The 19,470-nt window shown below is 30.2% G+C and overlaps 2 protein-coding genes and 1 long non-coding RNA gene across 6 annotated transcripts in view; 1 reads left to right on the top strand and 2 right to left on the bottom strand.

Annotated features, from left to right (window-relative positions):
- The window catches only part of LOC100114198 (guanine nucleotide-binding protein G(I)/G(S)/G(T) subunit beta-1), a 168,243-nt gene that overhangs the window by 42,051 nt on the left and 106,722 nt on the right, over window positions 1-19,470 (bottom strand). The gene's annotated exons all lie outside the window — the stretch shown is intronic.
- LOC103315992 (replication factor A protein 1) lies at window positions 10,617-13,690 on the top strand. 3 transcript variants are annotated; one of them, XM_031932896.1, is made up of 6 exons: window positions 11,945-12,172; window positions 12,239-12,341; window positions 12,477-12,680; window positions 12,773-12,873; window positions 12,957-13,126; window positions 13,409-13,690. In XM_031932896.1, the coding sequence occupies exons 3-6, from the start codon at window positions 12,644-12,646 to the stop codon at window positions 13,446-13,448; spliced, it is 348 nt and encodes a 115-aa protein (XP_031788756.1). In that variant the 5' UTR covers window positions 11,945-12,172; window positions 12,239-12,341; window positions 12,477-12,643; the 3' UTR covers window positions 13,449-13,690. The 3 variants fall into 3 exon arrangements, with proteins under 3 accessions (XP_008205634.1, XP_031788756.1, XP_031788755.1); XM_008207412.3 differs by lacking the exons at window positions 11,945-12,172; window positions 12,239-12,341 and adding an exon at window positions 10,617-11,191; XM_031932895.1 differs by having other exon boundaries at window positions 12,239-12,680.
- On the bottom strand, window positions 14,655-16,161 carry LOC107981552. Its single transcript, XR_004228064.2, has 3 exons — window positions 15,157-16,161; window positions 14,971-15,074; window positions 14,655-14,900 (listed from the first exon to the last, which is right to left on the bottom strand). It is a non-coding gene; the product is annotated as an uncharacterized LOC107981552 (long non-coding RNA).

The raw sequence follows: 19,470 nt of genomic DNA on the forward strand, positions 1-19,470 counted from the left end.
TAAACTTCTAACGATAAGAGCTCAAGGAGGTAACTTAAGAAGGAAGAGGCGACGGACGGGCCCAAGAGAGCATATTGCACTTGGGGTTCGTGCTGTAATTGCCGAGGATCCTCATATTTCGACGCGACAAATTCAGCGAATGCATGGAGTACCCAGATCAACAGTTTCCCGTTTATTGCGTCATTTTAGATTTCATCCATATCACTTGCACCTTACACATGCCATTGAGCCTGGTGATCCTGCCAGGCGACTTAGATTCTGTCAATGGGCGGAAACACGAATGCGCATAGATCCATTTTTCTTTAATCGGACTCTCTTTACAGACGAGGCAAAGTTCGACAATATGGGAGGAGTTAATCTTCATAACGCGCATTATTATGCAGAAGAAAATCCACATTGGCAGCGAGATCACCGTACACAAAGACGGTGGTCAATTAATGTTTGGGCGGGCATAGTTGGGGAATACGTTGTGGGTCCAATTTTTTATGACCGTAATTTAAACGGCGAGCTTTATTTAGATATTCTCGAGAACCAAATTCCACCTCTTCTAGAAAACATTCCGCTAGAAATAAGGCGAGACATGTGGTTCCAGCAAGATGGTGCTCCCGCTCATCGTAGACTACTTGTCAGGAAATTTCTGAACGCGACATACCCAAATAGTTGGATTGGAATTGGTAGTCCAATCTGTGAATTCCCTGCGCGATCGCCAGATTTGACCCCATTGGACTTCTTTCTGTGGGGGGCCGTGAAGCAGAGAGTTTACGCGGAAGCCCCGACGACGGCACAAAATATGATGGAGAGAATTGTTGCAGCATTCCAGGCGTTCACCCCACAAACATTAATAGATGTCCAAAGAAGTTTTCGGCAGAGAATACAAATGTGCATTCAACAAAATGGGCAATTGATAGAGCACTTGAGGCGTTGAAATTTCCGTGACTAGCTGAACGAAGGGGTCTTGCCTCAAGTGGCTGGACGTGAAGGTCTTGCCTTAAGTGGTTGGACGTGAAGGTCTTGCCTTAAGTGGCTGGATAGGGTCTTGCCTTAAGTGGTTGGACGGGGTCTTGCCTTAAGTGGCTGGACGTGAAGGTCTTGCCTTAAGTGATCAAAAGGATACCTCTGTCTTTGTTTGAAGCTAGTAACATTCATCTAAAACAGCTTATTTCTAGGACAAATTCTCTTTTCAGTTAAAGGGAGAGCTACCTATTGATGATCAAAAAATGGTTAAGACAAAAAGTGTTACTTTTTTGGTAGAACCCGAATCTGTGATAAATCTTATTCAAATGACCTTGAAGGTCATGTTCAAGGTCACAGCTGGAATAGCCAAAAGATGCCCCCCTTCTAACCCAACAAATTTTATTTGAAACATTTTTTTCTCAGAGCAAATTTTTAACTTCTTTTAAAGGGTGGGGCAATAAGAGATATTAGTGATTTTTTCAACTTTTTTAAAGCCATTTACAACAAAAATTTGGGGATTTTTAAAAAAATGATTCAGACAAAAAGTGTTTCTCTTTTTTAGTAGAATCCGAATCCGCCATAAAAATATGCACATTTCATATGAAAATTTGGTCTTGACTTTCAAATGACCTTGAAGGTTATGTTCAAGGTCGCAGCTAAAATAGCCAAAAGATGCCCCCCTTCGAACCCAACAAATTTTATTTGAAACATTTTTTTCTCAGAGCAAATTATTAACCTGTTTTAGGTGGTGGTAAATTAAAATGGGACACCCTGTATATATATATATATATATATTATAACACTCGGTTAATACTTTCCTGCCGTGTTATAACCAGGGCCAGAAGGGTCCTGTTTATTGTAAATTAACGTCGGGCGTGCAGAAGGCACGGCTCGGCCGACTCAGATCATGCACGTGTTTTTACACGAGCCCGCGGAGGCGGCGTAGGTCGGGTCGTAGGAAATAACACACGAGAAGTTTAGATAAGGAAATATATATTCAATCGTTACTATACACGGAGGTGCAAACGCCGCACACTTCGACGAACGATAAAGAGAGACGAGAGACATTACCCTGTCGACGTGAGAGAGTGAGAGTGCAGGTACTTACAACTCGGTAGTGGCAGTAGTACTTGACGCAACGGACGTGGTCCAGTCTCGGACGTGGAGATGTACAGTTCGGACGGGCGTCGCAGCAACTCGTCGGTAACGCACGGACGAATATCGTTCGCTCTCGAGGTGCTCGCAGGAATCACAACAAATCCGTGTATACAGTAGCGCGAGCTACTCGTGTGGATAGCGCAGCGAGATTAACTCTAGTCGCGGTTCTCCCGGCCGTCGGCACATCGTTGGGATATCTCGCCAACGCTGTGCGGCCAGGCGGCAACCGCGCTACCTATGCTCTCACTCTCTCTGTCTCTATCTTGCCTCGCTTCTCGTTCTCGCTCGTTTCGGCGCTCGTTGGCAGCTTGCTGAAACAATAATCTTATTACATTTAGTACATAATTAGCCGTTAGACATTTGACGTGCACTTGGCCTTCACAATATATATATATATATATATATATATATATACTAGTGGGGCTCCGCCCCCCTGCTCGCTTCGCTCGCCAACCCCCTATTGTAGTTTCTGTGTGATTTTATCTTCAAAATTTTATTTTCATGAACTGATAATTATGTTCTGGATGGTTGAAAATGATCGATCTTATTGTATAAGAAAACCTGTTACTGGAAGTAAAAGTATTGTTTAACATTGAACTTCTACTATTAATGGCATTTAAAATAGTTTTAGCTAGTTTTTGAAGTTTTCTGACGCTTGAAATTCATCATTTGAATTTATATATATATTTTTTTTTAAATTAATTTTAATTTTTTTTAATGTTCTTAATGTTTAAATCTTTGTGCCGCAAAAGGCATCTATAAAATGATAGACTTTTCGAGTTGCGCGCCATTGGGAGACGTGAGGTGATCCTGAAAATTAAATTATTTGGAAAACTGTCTCTTTATTCTGTCTCTCTAGTTCTGTCTGACTACTCATATTACCTGAAAATTCATCGAGGTCTTTGATCTCGCTTATCTTGTCCATTTTGTTGTTTATTCAATCAGTGAATCATCTATAATGATTATACTTTCTGATGGTTCTTTGAGTTCTTTGAACTCAATTATTCCCTAACTTATTTACACGTTATTAATAATTAACTTTAATCTTATAACTTAAATAAAATTAGAGATCTTCAATATCTGGTTCTCTTGGAACTGATACTTCTTACCTTAACCTAAACCTTAATTCTATTTAATATTATCCAATTTAAATCTATTTAATCATAATATGTTATAAATTTGTATTTAATTGGACTGTTAATGCGGCCTTATTTTACTACGCAATAGCGTTGTGAAAGTATGACGGTCTCAAGCCCGATAACGCAGAGAGCAGTCATGTTATTTGGTGGGGGGGTGGTGGGGGGGCCAAGCGGGGGGTTTGGGGGGGGGGGCGATGGGGGGCGGTGGGGGGGTGGTGGGGGGGTTTTTGAGATTTTCGAAAATAACAGAAAAATGAAAGAATTTTACGTGTTTTGGTGGGGGGGCCAAGGTGGGGGGTGGTGGAGGGGTGGTGGGGGGGTAGTGGGGTGGTGGTGGAGGGGTGGTGGGGGGGAGTCTTGCCAAAATGACTATATAATATAGGAAGATATATATATATATATAATTATATATATATATATATATATATATATATATATATATATATAATTATATATATATATATATATATATATATATATATAATTATATATATATATTCATGGTACAAAAAATTACAAGTTATCACAATTTTGATAAGTATTCATCTAGATCGTCTCATACTAAAAGGTAAATATGAAATAATTTAAATTATAAAAATGTTACTATTTATGAAATGCCATGCCGTTGCTTTCATTTCTACCTGTAAACTATCATGTAATTTTGACATAAGGCTGGCAATTTCTGAAACATAATATAGAATCGTTAAATATAAATGTTGGGTTAAGTTATATCGTAATTTATACCTGTATTCACATTTTTAAATAAATTATAAATCTTATTACCCTTAGATAATTTACTTCTTTTCTTTATATTTTTCTTTTTTATTACTTTTCTTTTCTTGACACCTCTCATTTGGCAAATCACTAAAAATAAATTTATCTTTTTAAATCATATACAAACACACACACACACATATATATATATATATATATATATTTATATTTATATAAATATAAAATTTTTAATTATTTACCTTTTCATACAATTTTGGCCATATTGTTTTACTTCACTATTCTTTATGGATACAGTTGATTTTATACACCATAAATTTAGCCAATAATATATATATATATATATATATATATATATATATATATATATATATAAAAGTTATTAGCCTCTAATGAATAGTAAAATGAATATTACAAAAAACTATGACATAGGTGCCATCCGGTATGTTATTATCTATTATTTTGTAAAAGTCGAAATTTATATATAAATATTTCGTGAAATGGCATTTGAATAATGTCTCAAAATCACGCAATTCAAATGCCATTTTGCGATATATTTATATATGCAAACATTGCAAAATCATAGATAATAACATGCTGGAGGGCAACTATGTCCTGGTTTTTCGTAATATTGTTTTTACTATTTGTTAGAACCAAAAAATTTGTTTTTTTTGTCTGCTATATTGTGGCGCGAAATTTGAATTTTTAATTGATTATCATATCCTCTTAATAATTTTCAAAGAATTCTGTTGTTTGTATAAATTCTGTTTTTACTTTGTTGAAATATTCCGGTTACAAAACTAAATCTCGGACCATACTCGAACTTAAGAAAGGTCCATTCATGTGTTTTTATATTTTATGGTTCGCTCGGATTACGACGCGGGGTGCAGCGGCACGTAGTGCGACGCGGACTTCTTGGAGGGTCTAGCCATCTGGAGTCTGTCTGTAGGGCTAGAATAGGACCATTGTTTTAGGCAGTTTTCCTGCATCGCTATGCACCGCCGATATGCGCTAGGAGTTTAGTCTGCGACAGAATCTCATAGAGTCTAGATGTGCTCCGTACTCCTTCTCTCTGCTACTCAGAATAAAAGTCTTATTTAAAAGAGAATATACTGAGTTTAATATAAATTATTTCACCCATTTCCAATAGGTTATGGGCCCAGATAACGTTTAGCTGTGTTTGTGTTGTGTTATTTTAATAGTGACTAGTTTTTTATTTAAATTAAAAATGGATAACTCTAAATCGAAAAGAAACATTAAACCGTTTGACGGTGAAAAATATAACGTATGGAAATTTAGAGTTCGTGCATTATTAAGTGAGTTAAATTTACTCAAAGTGATTGATGGAGAGCCGAATCCAGTCTCGAGAAGTTGGAGAAAAGCTGAGAGAATTGCAAGGAGTGTTATTATAGAATATCTGTCTGACTCTATGCTTGGTTTTGCCAATACTGAGCAATCAGCACGGCAGATTTTCAATAAGTTAGACAGTGTGTACGAGAGAAAAAGTTTAGCTACGCAACTTGCGATCCGCAAGAAATTATTGAGTTTGAAATTGCAAGGCGATTCTACACTCATGAGTCATTTTAATGTTTTTGATAATTTAATAACAGAGTTATCAGCTGCAGGCGCAAGAGTAGAAGAAACGGATAAAGTTTCACATTTATTTTTAACACTTCCAAATACTTATGATGGTGTAGTAACTGTAATAGAAACTTTGACTGAAGACAGTATTACATTAGCTTTTGTAAAAACAAGATTATTAGATCATGAAGTTAAATTAAAGAGTGAATCAAGTGATACGAGTGCAAAAGTACTTCAAACTCAGCAAGAGCCACAAACAACAAATTTTAACAAAAAGAACTTTTCAAAATAAATCTCACTTTCGAAATAAATCTAGTTATAAAAATAAAGATAATTCACAGAATAATAGCAACTTTCAAAATAACACTAATAACAAAGATCAACAAATGAAATGTCATTTTTGTGGAAGAATTGGACATAAAGAAATCACCTGTCATTTTAAAAAGAGAAGACAGCAATTTTTAGCTAAAAGAATGAAAAATAAAAACAAAACTGTGCAACAAGTTCAAAGTGAAGAGCCAGAAGCGACTACATCTTTTGCTGATACTTCAAGTTATGCTTTTATGGTTAATAATATTCAAATTGAAGAAACAAACCATAAAATGCGATTTATTATTGATTCTGGTGCTTCAGATCATATTATCAACAACGATGAAATGTTTACTAGTTATATAGAATTAAATCCACCGATAAAAATAAACGTTGCAAAAAGTGGCACATATATATTAGCAACGAAGAAAGGAATGATCAACGTTACAAGCAACATGGGAGTAAATGGTATTCTTGAGGGTGTCCTTTACTGTCCCGAAGTACCAAACAATCTATTATCAGTGCAGAAAATGCAGCAGGCTGGTATGAAAATTGTTTTCAATCAAAATGGTGTTGAGGTAACGAAAGGTAGTAAAACCATAATTCGAGGTAAGCCTATGAATAATTTACTTATTGTTGATTTTATCGTTGATGCGTCTAAAAGAAATACACATTCTAAAGTGTATAATGTTGTTAAAAATAATTATGAATTATGGCATCAACGACTTGGTCACATAGGTAAACAGAAATTTTTACAACTTAAAAATGAACAAATGGTTGATGATATAAATCAAATTAAAAACATTATGCCTAATGAAAATATATGTGAAGCATGTTTAAATGGTAAACAGTCAAGGTTGCCTTTCAATAGAGAGAAGGATAAGACTTATATTAAACGACCATTGTTCATAATACATTCTGATGTTTGCGGTCCAATCACTCCTCCGACGGTTAATAATAAAAACTATTTTGCAATATTTGTTGATGAGTATACACATTATTGTGTGACATATTTAATATCCTATAAATCGGATGTATTTTCTGTTTTTAAAGATTTTATTGCAAAGAGCGAGGCTCATTTCAACTTAAAAGTTGTAAATTTATATATTGATAATGGCTGAGAATATTTATCGAATGAGATGAAAGACTATTGTGTTGAAAAAGGAATAAGTTACCATTTGACAGTTCCACGTACCCCACAATTAAATGGCGTCTCAGAACGCATGAATAGAACACTAACTGAAAAAGCACGTGCGATGATAAGCGGTGCTAAGTTAGAGAAAGTATTTTGGGGAGAGGCAGTTTTAACTGCAACATATCTAATTAATATATCGCCAACTAAAGCTTTAAAATCTAATAAAACTCCATTTGAAATGTGGCATAATAAAAAGCCAAACTTAAAATATTTGAGAATTTTCGGAAGTACTGTTTATGTTCATAATAAAGTAAAACAATCAAAATTTGATGATAAATCATGGAAAGGTATATTAGTTGGATATGAACCCAATGGATATAAAGTGTGGGACGTGAGGAATGAAAAGTTTGTTGTCGTAAGAGACGTGATTGTCGACGAAACAAATTTTGTTAAATCAAGGCCAGATTACCAATTAAAAATAATTGATGACATAGAATATGAAACTGATGCATCTGACAATCTGTCAAAATCAGTAAAAACTGGAAATGGTAATTTAGAAATTGAAACTGATGCATCTGACAATTTGTCAAAATCAGTGCCTGAATCTGGTGATTGTTATGATCACAGTTCAGAGAAAATCGTTAAATTAAACGTAAATGAAAAATCTGTAATCAATACAGAAACAACCAATAAGTCTGTCTCTGAGAATGAACAAGAAATAAAGCCCCGTAGGAGTGAGAGGATTAAGCAAAAGCCTTTAATTTCTTATAATGAAAATGATGATCATATTTTATGTGCATTGTCTACAATTTATAACATTCCAAGTTCTTTTCAAGACATTGAAAACAGTAATGATAGAGTAAATTGGGAACAGGCTGTTAGAGACGAGATAAATTCACTTTTAATAAATAAAACTTGGACTTTAGTAACTAGACCTCAAAATAAAAATATTGTTGATTGCAAATGGGTTTTTACAATAAAGAATGACGAATTTGGTAATCCAATCAGATATAAAGCGCGATTAGTTGCTCGCGGTTTTACTCAAAAATACTTAGTCGATTATAACGAAACTTTTGCTCCAGTAGCTAGAATTTCGAGTTTTAGATTTATTGTAGCTTTCGCAAATCAATTTAATTTGTTAATTCATCACATGGATGTAAAAACTGCTTTTCTTAATGGTAAATTAAATGAAGAAATTTATATGAAAGTGCCAGAAGGTGTTAAATGTAAAAGCAATCAAGTATGTAAATTAAATTAAGCTATTTATGGTTTAAAACAAGCAGCAAGGTGCTGGTTTCAAACTTTTGAAAAAACTTTGATTGAGAAAGGTTTTAAAAATTCGTCAGTCGATCGTTGTATTTATATTTTAGATAGAGGTGATATACAACAAAATATTTATGCTGTACTTTATGTTGATGATTTAGTTATAGTAACTGCTAGTAATACTACAATGAGCAATTTTAAAAATTATTTAATGAATCAATTTAGTATGACAGATTTGAAAGAAATAAAAATGTTCCTTGGAATTAAAGTAGAAAGAAATAATAATAAATTAACTTTAGATCAAAGTTCATACATTAAAACTGTTTTAAATAAATTTAACATGGGTGATTGTAATTCTGTAAATACACCTTTACCAAGTAAACTTGATTATGAAGCTCTTAATTCTGATGAAAAGTATGATGCCCCTTGTCGAAATTTAATTGGTTGTCTTATTTATATAATGATTTGTACCCGACCAGACTTGAGTACAGCAGTAAATGTTTTGAGTAGATATTGTAATAAAAATAATAAAGAACTATGGCAAAAATTTGAAAAGAGTTTTAAGATATTTAAAAGGTTCAATTAATTTAAAGTTAACTTATGAAAGAGGTGAATTTAATGATATTTTGTCTGGTTATGTTGATGCAGATTGGGGAGGTTCAGTTGGAACTGATAGAAAAAGTACAACTGGTTATTTGTTTAAGTTGTATGAACAGTGCACAATATGTTGGAATACTAAGAAACAAGCATCTGTTGCAACTTCTTCAACAGAAGCAGAGTATATGGCTCTGTATGAGGCTGTAAGCGAAGCTATTTGGCTTAAGTCATTAGCTAGTAGCATCAATATTACGATTGAAAAGCCAATCATAATTTATGAAGATAATAATGGCTGTATTAGTATTGCAAATAATCCAACTAGCTATCGAAAATCAAAACATATTGATATAAAATATCATTTTTCCAGAGAGCAAGTTGAGAAAAATGTAATAAAATTAAAATATATTCCTACAGGTAATCAACTAGCAGATGCCTTAACCAAGCCATTACCTGCAGTGAAGTTTCTGGAATTCAGAACAGAGATGGGTTTAGAATAAAAAAAAAAATATTTTGTACTTAGATTTTAAGATAGTTATGTAAATGTATAATAAGTGTGAGAGAAATGGTCTGATTAGGTTTTCTGGGTTTTCCTAATCCGTGCAACAAATGTTGGACCATATGTAATTCCCCAGTAACTGAGAGTAGAAAGAAGGAGAGCACATAGGGTTTAATCTAGATATTAATTATAGTTCATTGAAGTTAATATTATTGTTTGTAATTTAGAAGATATACGTTTGTTTGTGTGTATTTTTAAGCATGTATATAATATACTAGGAAATTAGAAATTTATGTACTTAAGCGTGTGTTTAGTTTATATTTAAATTAATACTGCAATTTCAGATTACGAGATTTACTTTTGAGGGGGCGTGTTGAAATATTCCGGTTACAAAACTAAATCTCGGACCATACTCGAACTTAAGAAAGGTCCATTCATGTGTTTTTATATTTTATGGTTCGCTCGGATTACGACGCGGGGTGCAGCGGCACGTAGTGCGACGCGGACTTCTTGGAGGGTCTAGCCATCTGGAGTCTGTCTGTAGGGCTAGAATAGGACCATTGTTTTAGGCAGTTTTCCTGCATCGCTATGCACCGCCGATATGCGCTAGGAGTTTAGTCTGCGACAGAATCTCATAGAGTCTAGATGTGCTCCGTACTCCTTCTCTCTGCTACTCAGAATAAAAGTCTTATTTAAAAGAGAATATACTGAGTTTAATATAAATTATTTCACCCATTTCCAATATACTTAAATATATTATTTGTTTTTACTTATATACTCATCAATTCATTTTGATATACAGTTTTACACCTTGATAAACTTTACGTTTTTATGAATTGTCATGCAAGTTTAAAAAATTTTCATTATAATAAATAGTTTTTTGAGAGGCAATTTTAAATTCGAATTACCAGTATTTCTTTTTATTCGTTATATTTAAAAGTAAATGTACAAAGACATTTTATGAGGGTATTTATCAAAAGATTGTTTCTAATTCAAAGTCATACTATTAAGACAATCATGCACGATAGTATGTTTATACTGTATCAGTATACATGTACTATGGATTTACTGTGTGAAGATCTGCAGAGTTTAGATATGTTTAATACAAATCAAACACGTGATTATATGTACAATTTTTTTTATTTTATTTTATAATTGATAAGTTTTAGTATCAAATATATAAGTTTAAAATTATATTTTAGTTAATAACTATGATTACATACATGCACATTAACATTCATACACATGCGCGTGCATGCACACGCAAATAAGCACGTATTCACGTACACGCACACACTTATATGTTCACGCGCACTCACATACACATATTTATCAGTTCACACACACGCGCGTACACAGACACATATATATAATACTTATTAATGATAGTATGAAGCACAGATTTATGTGTAATTTTATAGAAATATATGCATGAATACTTGTATCAATTACAACATTATATTAAATATTAATTACAACATTACATTAAATATTACAACAAAATGTACATTAAAAACATATCGGTATAATAATTGCGAAAGAAAAAGTAAGTAGAAAGTGTAAAGTATAAAGACGGGTTAGAGAGGAAAGATTGGGGGAAAGAGATCGAAATTGTGTATGTTTGTGTGCGCGAGTGTGAAAAGGGGGGAGAGTCTCAGATTGATACTGCGAAAGGGCTTCGCGTAACAATACCTATTTCTATATCGACTGCTAAGATGACGGGCCCTGCTAGTAAACGAACATCATCAAACAGCGACGAAGTGCCTTTTAAAAGATTTAAATCTGATATTTTTTGCACGTTTAAGGAAGCAGAAAAACTTCTTTCTGGTTATGCATAATTCATTAGTATATTTTATAATATTTAAATAATTATTGATTCAATAATTATGACCTCGTGTTTTTTTGGTTAAGCACATGATTTTCCTACCTGTATAATAATTTGTCGTTTTATTATAACACCGTCTTTTAGTATGCAATCATTATTTTTTTTTAATTATTATATGCAATTATTTAATGTAATTTATATCTTTTTTGTTAAAAATGTGTTCGTAAAATATTTTATGATATTTATGTGAAATTTAATATAAAATTTTTTGTAACTGTATTTTAAAATGTAGAATTTCATTTGTAATAGTTCAATAACCATATTTACAATCTATCGTGAAATTACAAGTAAATATTTAAATCAGGACTTATACGTTTATGTGTATTACGTATTATTCCAGTAGTGCCGAACTCGCTCATATATATTCCGCTACACGCATTAATGTAAACACAAAATAACTCTATTTACTTGTTTGATTCGATACGGAACTTGCGTTGTATTTATTATTATCTGATTTATAATTTTCTTTTTATACATAATGTTCTTTTGTAAATGTTCTTTGTATAAATGTATACATACTCACAAGACTTACATATTTTTTTTTCATTTTACAATTTTATATATATAGCAATTAATTTATGAAACTCTACATAAATTATTTTTTAAAGACGATTTGATATAAAATTTAATGTAACGTTTTACATATTAAATAATATAAGTATAATTGTACGTGTTAAATTTTTATTTTTTTTTTAATCTGAAACTGTTTCTATACATACATTTAACTGGGCTTAAACATTTAATTAATTTTAGTAAAATTGAATTCACACACATACGCTCCTCATTTATGTACTTACACTTACTCTTAAGTCTATTTGTTTGCTTTGACATTAAACATATGCTTTGCATATATTATTACTCTTCCTTACACTGTTGAATTTAGATGTAAAACTTGACGTAACACTTTACATAAATTTTATTATGTAAGTAAATTTTACTTACATACCTTATTTACAGTTTATATTCTAATTGAATAATGTATTTTTTAGTGTTTCTGTCAAAGCCCGCGTCACTCATAAAAGTGACATAATAAGTTTTGCCAATGGAACCTTATTTACAATGGATTGCATTGACACCTCTGGTGAATTCAGAGTAACTGGTTTCAATGAAGTTGCATCTTTATTATATCAAAAATTTAAAGCAAATTTTAAAATTTAAATTACAATCTTTAGTTATATATTTTAATCTTAATGAAATTGTATAGTTACTTACATATATTATTTTAAGGTCAATGCTGTTTATGAATTCAAGAATGTAAATTTTTCATTGTGTAACTCGGAGTTTAATAAATTTAAAGAAAATACGTATGAAATCAGTTTAAAAACTGATTCAATAATCAATGAAATCGAGAATGTGGCGGCTATACCTAAAAACATATTCAACTTTTATCATTCATGGAGATAGATTCTATAAATTCTGGAGATTTTATAGGTAATTAAATTTATTTTAAACTGAAAATATTTTATTCTTTAATTCAATACTTAAAATTTTAATTTGTAAAATTGTAATTTTTATTATTACAGATATTGTGGGTATTATTCGAAATATTGGCGAAGTAGAAAACATCAAAGATGATACTTTTGTTAAACGTGAAGTTACATTGAAAGATGATCTGAAAAATGAGGTAATTAAATGTTTTTTGAATTGACAATATTTTAATATTTTTAGTATGCTAAATGTATGTCATCATAATAACAATTTTTTCAGTTAACTATCGTTCTCTGGAATAAAAACGCAAAATCATTCAATGGAAATGTAAATGATGTAATGTCAATAAAAGCCGGTAAAGTGGTTGAGTACAAGGGCATTAAAAAAGTTTCAGTTCTTTCAATTACTATACTGAAATTCAATGATAAGTCAATTCCAGAAGTTAAAAGGTAAAAATAATTAATTTTAATTATCTAAGTTATAAATTTATTGTAAATTTTGAAATAATACATACATTTAAATTTATATCATTTTTTTTAATAAACCTCGGAAATATGAAAGTTTATGCCTAATATAGATTGAGTCACCTAATATATAACAAATTATTTTAATAAAACAATATTAAATATGTAAATGTTAAATATATAAATTTTTATGCCTAATATCGACCGAGCGACGTTAGGAGGGAGGTGATCCTGCTAGGAAATAATTAAAATCTTTGTGTTTTTTAGGTTGCTGAAAGAAATGATTGCCGCAAAGGAAGAAGATTAGTCACTTATTTCGATTTTGTTACTTATTTTGTTGTTGAATATTATGATTTACTTACACTGCTTTGTATTGTACTGTTCCTTGTATTAGTGTAGTAGTATGGTAAGAGCAGTATATTGTATTCGAAACGGATTTTTCTTTATAATTGTTATTAATTTATTTTGTATTCCTTGTACTAAGTTTAAATGATTCTATATTTAATTTTTGCAAAAATAAAAATTAAATATCTTGTTTTCTTAACTATATAATTCACGTGTTTATCCCATTTTATATTACAATCAAATATTTTAGAGTTATTAATAAATATTACGAATTACTTAAAAAAAACTAAGATCATAATAATATGCAATAAAATTTAAATTTTAAATTCAATTGTATAATTTAAGCTGTAAAGCAAAATTAATAAAAACAATAAAACAAAAATATAAAATTTATCCATATGCACCTTTATTATTATGCGTATGTGCGAGGTGTTAATGTATGTGCGAAAGGTGATATACTTAAATAAACATTCTCTTAGGTAAAAAGAATGAAGAAATTTTTTAAAGAATTTTATGCACTTATTTATAATAGTTTAATTCACTTGTTTACGTTTAGATTCATAAAATTATATGTATCAATATTTGTAAAAATGTTTAAGATCATGCAAACTTTTTCGTTACGGTTATTTTTATTTAAAGTATTGCAAATACTAATCTATGATTTAAATCAATGTAGTCATGAATTAAACTAAACTAATTACAATAGCAAGCCAAAAATCAATATCTCGTTATTTTTATATTGATATATGTTAAAGTAAATTTTATATGATGTTATCGATGTTTTACAGCCAATTTTAATATTACTTGTCATCTCAAAACTTTTAAATTTAATGTAGAAAATAAAAATTCACGTTAATAGAAAACAATTTATATCGACAATATATCTATACACTGATTGATAGAGGAAAAGAGAAAAAAAAAGAAATTGTATATGTGTCACGCGCGCGCGTGGGTTTTCGAGTGAGTAAGTGTGTGTGTATGGCGTATGCGTGTATGTTTGTTTTTGTGTGAGTTGGTTTGTAGGTGTTTGTGTGAGTTTGTTTGTATGTGTTTGTGTGCGTGTGTGTATGAGTGAGTGTGAGTGCATGTATATGTATATACGTTTGAGTCCATAATTGGGATTTAAATTGCTTCAATAATAAAAATAGTACTAAAAATGTTGCTTATATTTGCTTATTTTAATTTATTTAATACATACATTTAATTTTATGTAATTACATATTTTTATATATTTTCATTTGATTTTTCTAGATATTCATCCAGTTCATCTTTACCTCTAAAATATGCTTTATTAATACCTTGTGAAATAATAGAAACTTTATAAATTATCAGTACATACAATTTTGAAAATGCCAAATTTATGATCGTATTCCAACATGCAAATCATTAATATTTTGAACTAAAAAGTCAATTCCTGAAAGATTATTACAGATTATTACACATTTATGAATTTGAATTATAATATATTTGATTAAGGATATTACCTGTACATTGAGAAATTGATTGTTTCAATTTTGATTTTTGTCTCGTAATATTTTTTTGTGCTTCACAATTTTTCCTCTTAATACTCCACGTAATTTGTCAATTTCTAAAAAAATTATATTATATAAATAAACATAACTAATGTTCAATAACACATAAGCATAATTCAAAATAATGTTAAGCATTACCTCGATTGATAAATTTTGACATTTTTCAATAGTATATGCTAATCACCAATATTCTTGATTAACGAAGTTCCAAAACTCGACTGAATATAAGCGTATGTTTGTATACATTGGTATAGACGATTCATGTAATAAGGGTTTTCGTGTATGTACACTAATTCAAACACAATATAGAATGATTTGAGGATAACGTTCGTGCGAATATAGCCATTGATCTAATACACGTTGATTGTATTCCTTATATTGGACTTGAAAGTTTTAACTACTATAAATAGTATAAATATTATAAATATAATATAAATTATTATATTTTCACGAAAACATCGCTATTTCAAAACAATACGTAAGTATTTAAAATAATGTGTATGTATTAAAATATAATAGTATATTGATTTTAATTTGTACAAATGTAAAATAGGTTATTACAGCATAATAAAGTTTAATCAAATAAATTTTGGCTTACTTACGAAATAAGTTTACTAAATCATAATTCTATATCGTTGTTAGTTTTATTTTATTTTCTATAAAATTAATTGCGAATTTTTTAAGTTTTATTTTGTACACAAATTTTCTTTTAGCTAATGTTTTAGAAGTTCAATCAAATTACAAAAATTGAAATGTATCTTTTAAGCTTTTTGTAAAAAAAAAAAAAACACAAAATAAAGCCATCAAATTATATAACGTACAAATTAATTTTTTGGTTAAGTGAACCTACATATTAATTACTTGAATTAGACAGATTATATTGTAGGTTATATTTTATAATGTATTGATTTTGTAATGTCGTACTCTTCTGAAAAATTAAAATGTACTTTTTAATCTTTATAACTCGTCTGGCTTTCTGAAAAAAATAAATTTTATGATTGTGTTTAGATTGTGTTTAGAACAGTGCACATATATGCAAAATGCCCGAAACGCAACTAATATAGCACAACGTAGAATGTTTGATTAAATGTGGCACTGTTCGACATGATTTAGCCTGGTTTAGCAAAAATTAACATTATTTGGCACAGCAAATTTCTCAGATTCCATTTACAAAATTTATTGTTAAAATTAGTTATGATAGTTGTTTAAATATAAAAGTTATTTTTTAAACGAGTTATAATAGTATTTTAATTTTAAATTTGTTATTTAAATGAGTTATAACAGTTTTATTGTTCGATTATAGCATTTATGATTTTATTCTAGGATTCATTGATTTACTTCATATTTACGTGTATTTATTTGACGTAAGTTTTATTTGGATTAAAAACATTGAAATTGGCCATACACCTTCAGTTTATCATGGTTTTACGTCGTGAAGATAAGTTGATTGTTAAAGAAACTGGACAATTTTCAGGAGTGAGAAGTAAACTAAATGATAATCATATTTTTGAATTTAACAACATTTTAAAATCATACACAAATTTTAATATGCAATGTACTGTAACGATGCAGAGGCTCTCTAACATTCGACAGGTCGATTTAAATAGGCAATTTATACAGATTTTATTTTCTGGATCAAGCAATAATGGCCACTGGATTTGTATTTTTTACGATAATAAAGTAATTCATGTTTACGATAGTATCAATAAAAGAACTTTAGATGACGATAACTTAATTACAATAAATCACATGTTTCCTAATAAAGAAAATTTACGCATTACATTTGAAACAGTTCAATATCAAACTAATTCTAACGATTGCGGAGTGTTTGCTATAGCTTTTGCAGTTGCAATTGTCTTTAATGTATGTCCCTGTAATATACTGTTTGATATTAACAAAATGAGAGAACACTTGTATGAAATGTACGAAACATTTACTGTCTCACCATTTCCATTAAAAAGTAGTAATGATGTGTATGGAATAATTCAAATGAATAATAATTTCAATAATGCAATTCATGTACAAAAATTCAAACAGTTATCTTTAGATTTATCACATATTAATATTGAAAAGCTTGAATCTACTTATTTAGAAAAATTAGCTAAAGATCAACAATTACTAATCGAAAATGAATTTATTAATTTAAAATCGAACAACAGTACGAATATAAATTTAGAAGAATGTACGGAGTATATTATTGAAAATTTAAATAAACAAGATTTAAATAATGACAACAAATACGATGTTATTGCTGCATCAGAAAGTAATGATTGTCGAGTCAATCAAATAATTAAACAAAATTCAATTAAAGAATGTTACGTCAAAATGGATATTCTTAATCTTTCGAATAAAAAATATTACATTAAAAACAATGAATTAAAAAGATCTTTGATTCATAACGATACAGTTATTGATGCCAAAAAAAGAAAAATTTTAAATCAAAAAAATAGACGACAGAATTTAACTGAGGAACAACGAAATAGTATATTGTGTACCAAGGGCGTAAAGTGGGCTTTTTTAGGCCGAGTGTGGATTTTGTAGTACGAGCCAAGGCGAGTTAGCCCGAGCCGAAGGCGAGGGTGTTTACGAGCCGCAGACGAGTATTTTTTGACACGGCAACCGTGCTCTTGTCTTGTTCAAACATTATATAAAATAAATAAATAGTGCAAATTTATCAAAATCAACTTTTTTCTTAAATTACAAAAAAAATTTTGCGGGCAATAAAGGCCATTATTGCCCGCTGTTTGAATATGCGGGCAATAAAGGTTTTTACTGCCCGCTAAAATAACATTTTTGCCCGCCGGTCAAAAAAGAGTCACTTTAGTCCCTATTAATAGGTACGAAAAACGCGAAAATCGTTCGCGTGTTACATAAAAAAATTAATAATGAAAGAAGAGAGAAAGAAAAATTAAAGAATTTAAATGCAAACACATATAACACTGCAGAAGCTAACCATAAAAAAGTTTTGAAACAAAAAATTAAAAGGCAGGAACGAAGTGAGGAACTATACATTAAATATAACACTCAAAGAAAACTTACCGAAAAATTAAAGAAAAAAAAATTAACTAAAACTGAAAGTTTACAATTAAAATAAAAAATGGCATTAAAACAAAAATTAAAAAGACAAAAACGTATATCAAAACAAAAATCAGAATTGTCAAACTCAGCAAATGAAATTAAAAATTTCAATGAATTTTTAACAACAAAATTGGATGCCATGTTCGATTTCGATTTCGATGAATCAGCAATTATGGAGAATGATTTAGGTAGCATGAGTGAAATATGTGAATTCTGTAATGCTAAACATTTCAAATTTGAAGAAACATTTGATAAGAAGTTTTTTAATTGTTGCAATAAAGGAAACGTTGTTTTATCTGACAATATCACTTGTCCTAAACGTTTAAAAGAATTAGTTTCTGGAAATACTGACGAAAGTAAACACTTTTTAAGTAATATTAGACAATATAATAATGCACTCGCTTTCGCAAGTTTTGAAGCCAGATTTGACGCTCTTTTCGGAAAAGGCCCTCAAGTTATTCGAATAAGTGGTCAAACTTACCACAATATTTATACCTTACATCCAGAAGAAAACGAAGCCAGAAAATATGGGCAACTATACATAATTGATAATGAAATGGCCTCGCAATCACGATTGCAAAATAATGTGTCATGTTCTTTAATGCTATTAAAGGAATTAGATCATTTTTTTCGACAAGTAAACATATACGCTAAATCTTACAAAATGATGCACCAAGTTGAAATGGAAGAAAAAAAAAACGCTTGAAAAACAACAACGTTGAGTTTAATACTAAAGAAATCATAATGTATTTAACACGCAACTCTAATCATGATAAACGTAGATATAATGCAGCTAAATGTAATGAAGTAGCTGTAGTATTTGTAGGTAAAAATGGTCAACCACCAGAAGATCGAGATGTATGTATATATTCAAAACATAGAACCCCTAATAATATACCGTACATAAGCAAACATGTAGATCCTATGTCATATCCGATTATGTACCCTAATGGAGGTTTTGGATGGATGCCCAATATGAAAAATAAGAATAACAATAATAATATTTCAATGCTACAATTTTATTGTCATAATAGCATTAGAAATGATTTTAATCCTTACTTAAATTTAGGAAAATTAACTCAACAATACATTGTTGATGCTTGGGTAAAAGTTGAAGGTTCACGATTATTTTTTTTTAAATAAAAATCAACACCATTTAAGGACAGATTTATACAAAGGTGTCATGGATCACATAAAAAATAAAAGTAACGATGAGAACGTAAAAATTGCAAAAATGGTTATATTACCTTCAACATTTTCAGGAAGTCCACGTTCGCTACAACAAAACTTTTTAGATTCAATGACAATAGTTCAAAAGTATGGTAAACCAGATCTTTTCATTACTATGACATGTAACCCAAAATGGAAAGAAAT

This window comes from Nasonia vitripennis (assembly GCF_009193385.2).
Source record: "Nasonia vitripennis strain AsymCx chromosome 5 unlocalized genomic scaffold, Nvit_psr_1.1 chr5_random0003, whole genome shotgun sequence".
Taxonomy (NCBI): domain Eukaryota; kingdom Metazoa; phylum Arthropoda; class Insecta; order Hymenoptera; family Pteromalidae; genus Nasonia; species Nasonia vitripennis.

Bases quoted from the DNA above. Each gene is read 5' to 3' on its own strand.
- LOC103315992 (XM_008207412.3), top strand. From the start codon at position 12,644: ATGGAGATAGATTCTATAAATTCTGGAGATTTTATAG. The intron at 12,681-12,772 runs GTAATTAAATTT...TTATTATTACAG, and splicing joins AAATTCTGGAGATTTTATAG to ATATTGTGGGTATTATTCGA. The intron at 12,874-12,956 runs GTAATTAAATGT...CAATTTTTTCAG, and splicing joins AAGATGATCTGAAAAATGAG to TTAACTATCGTTCTCTGGAA.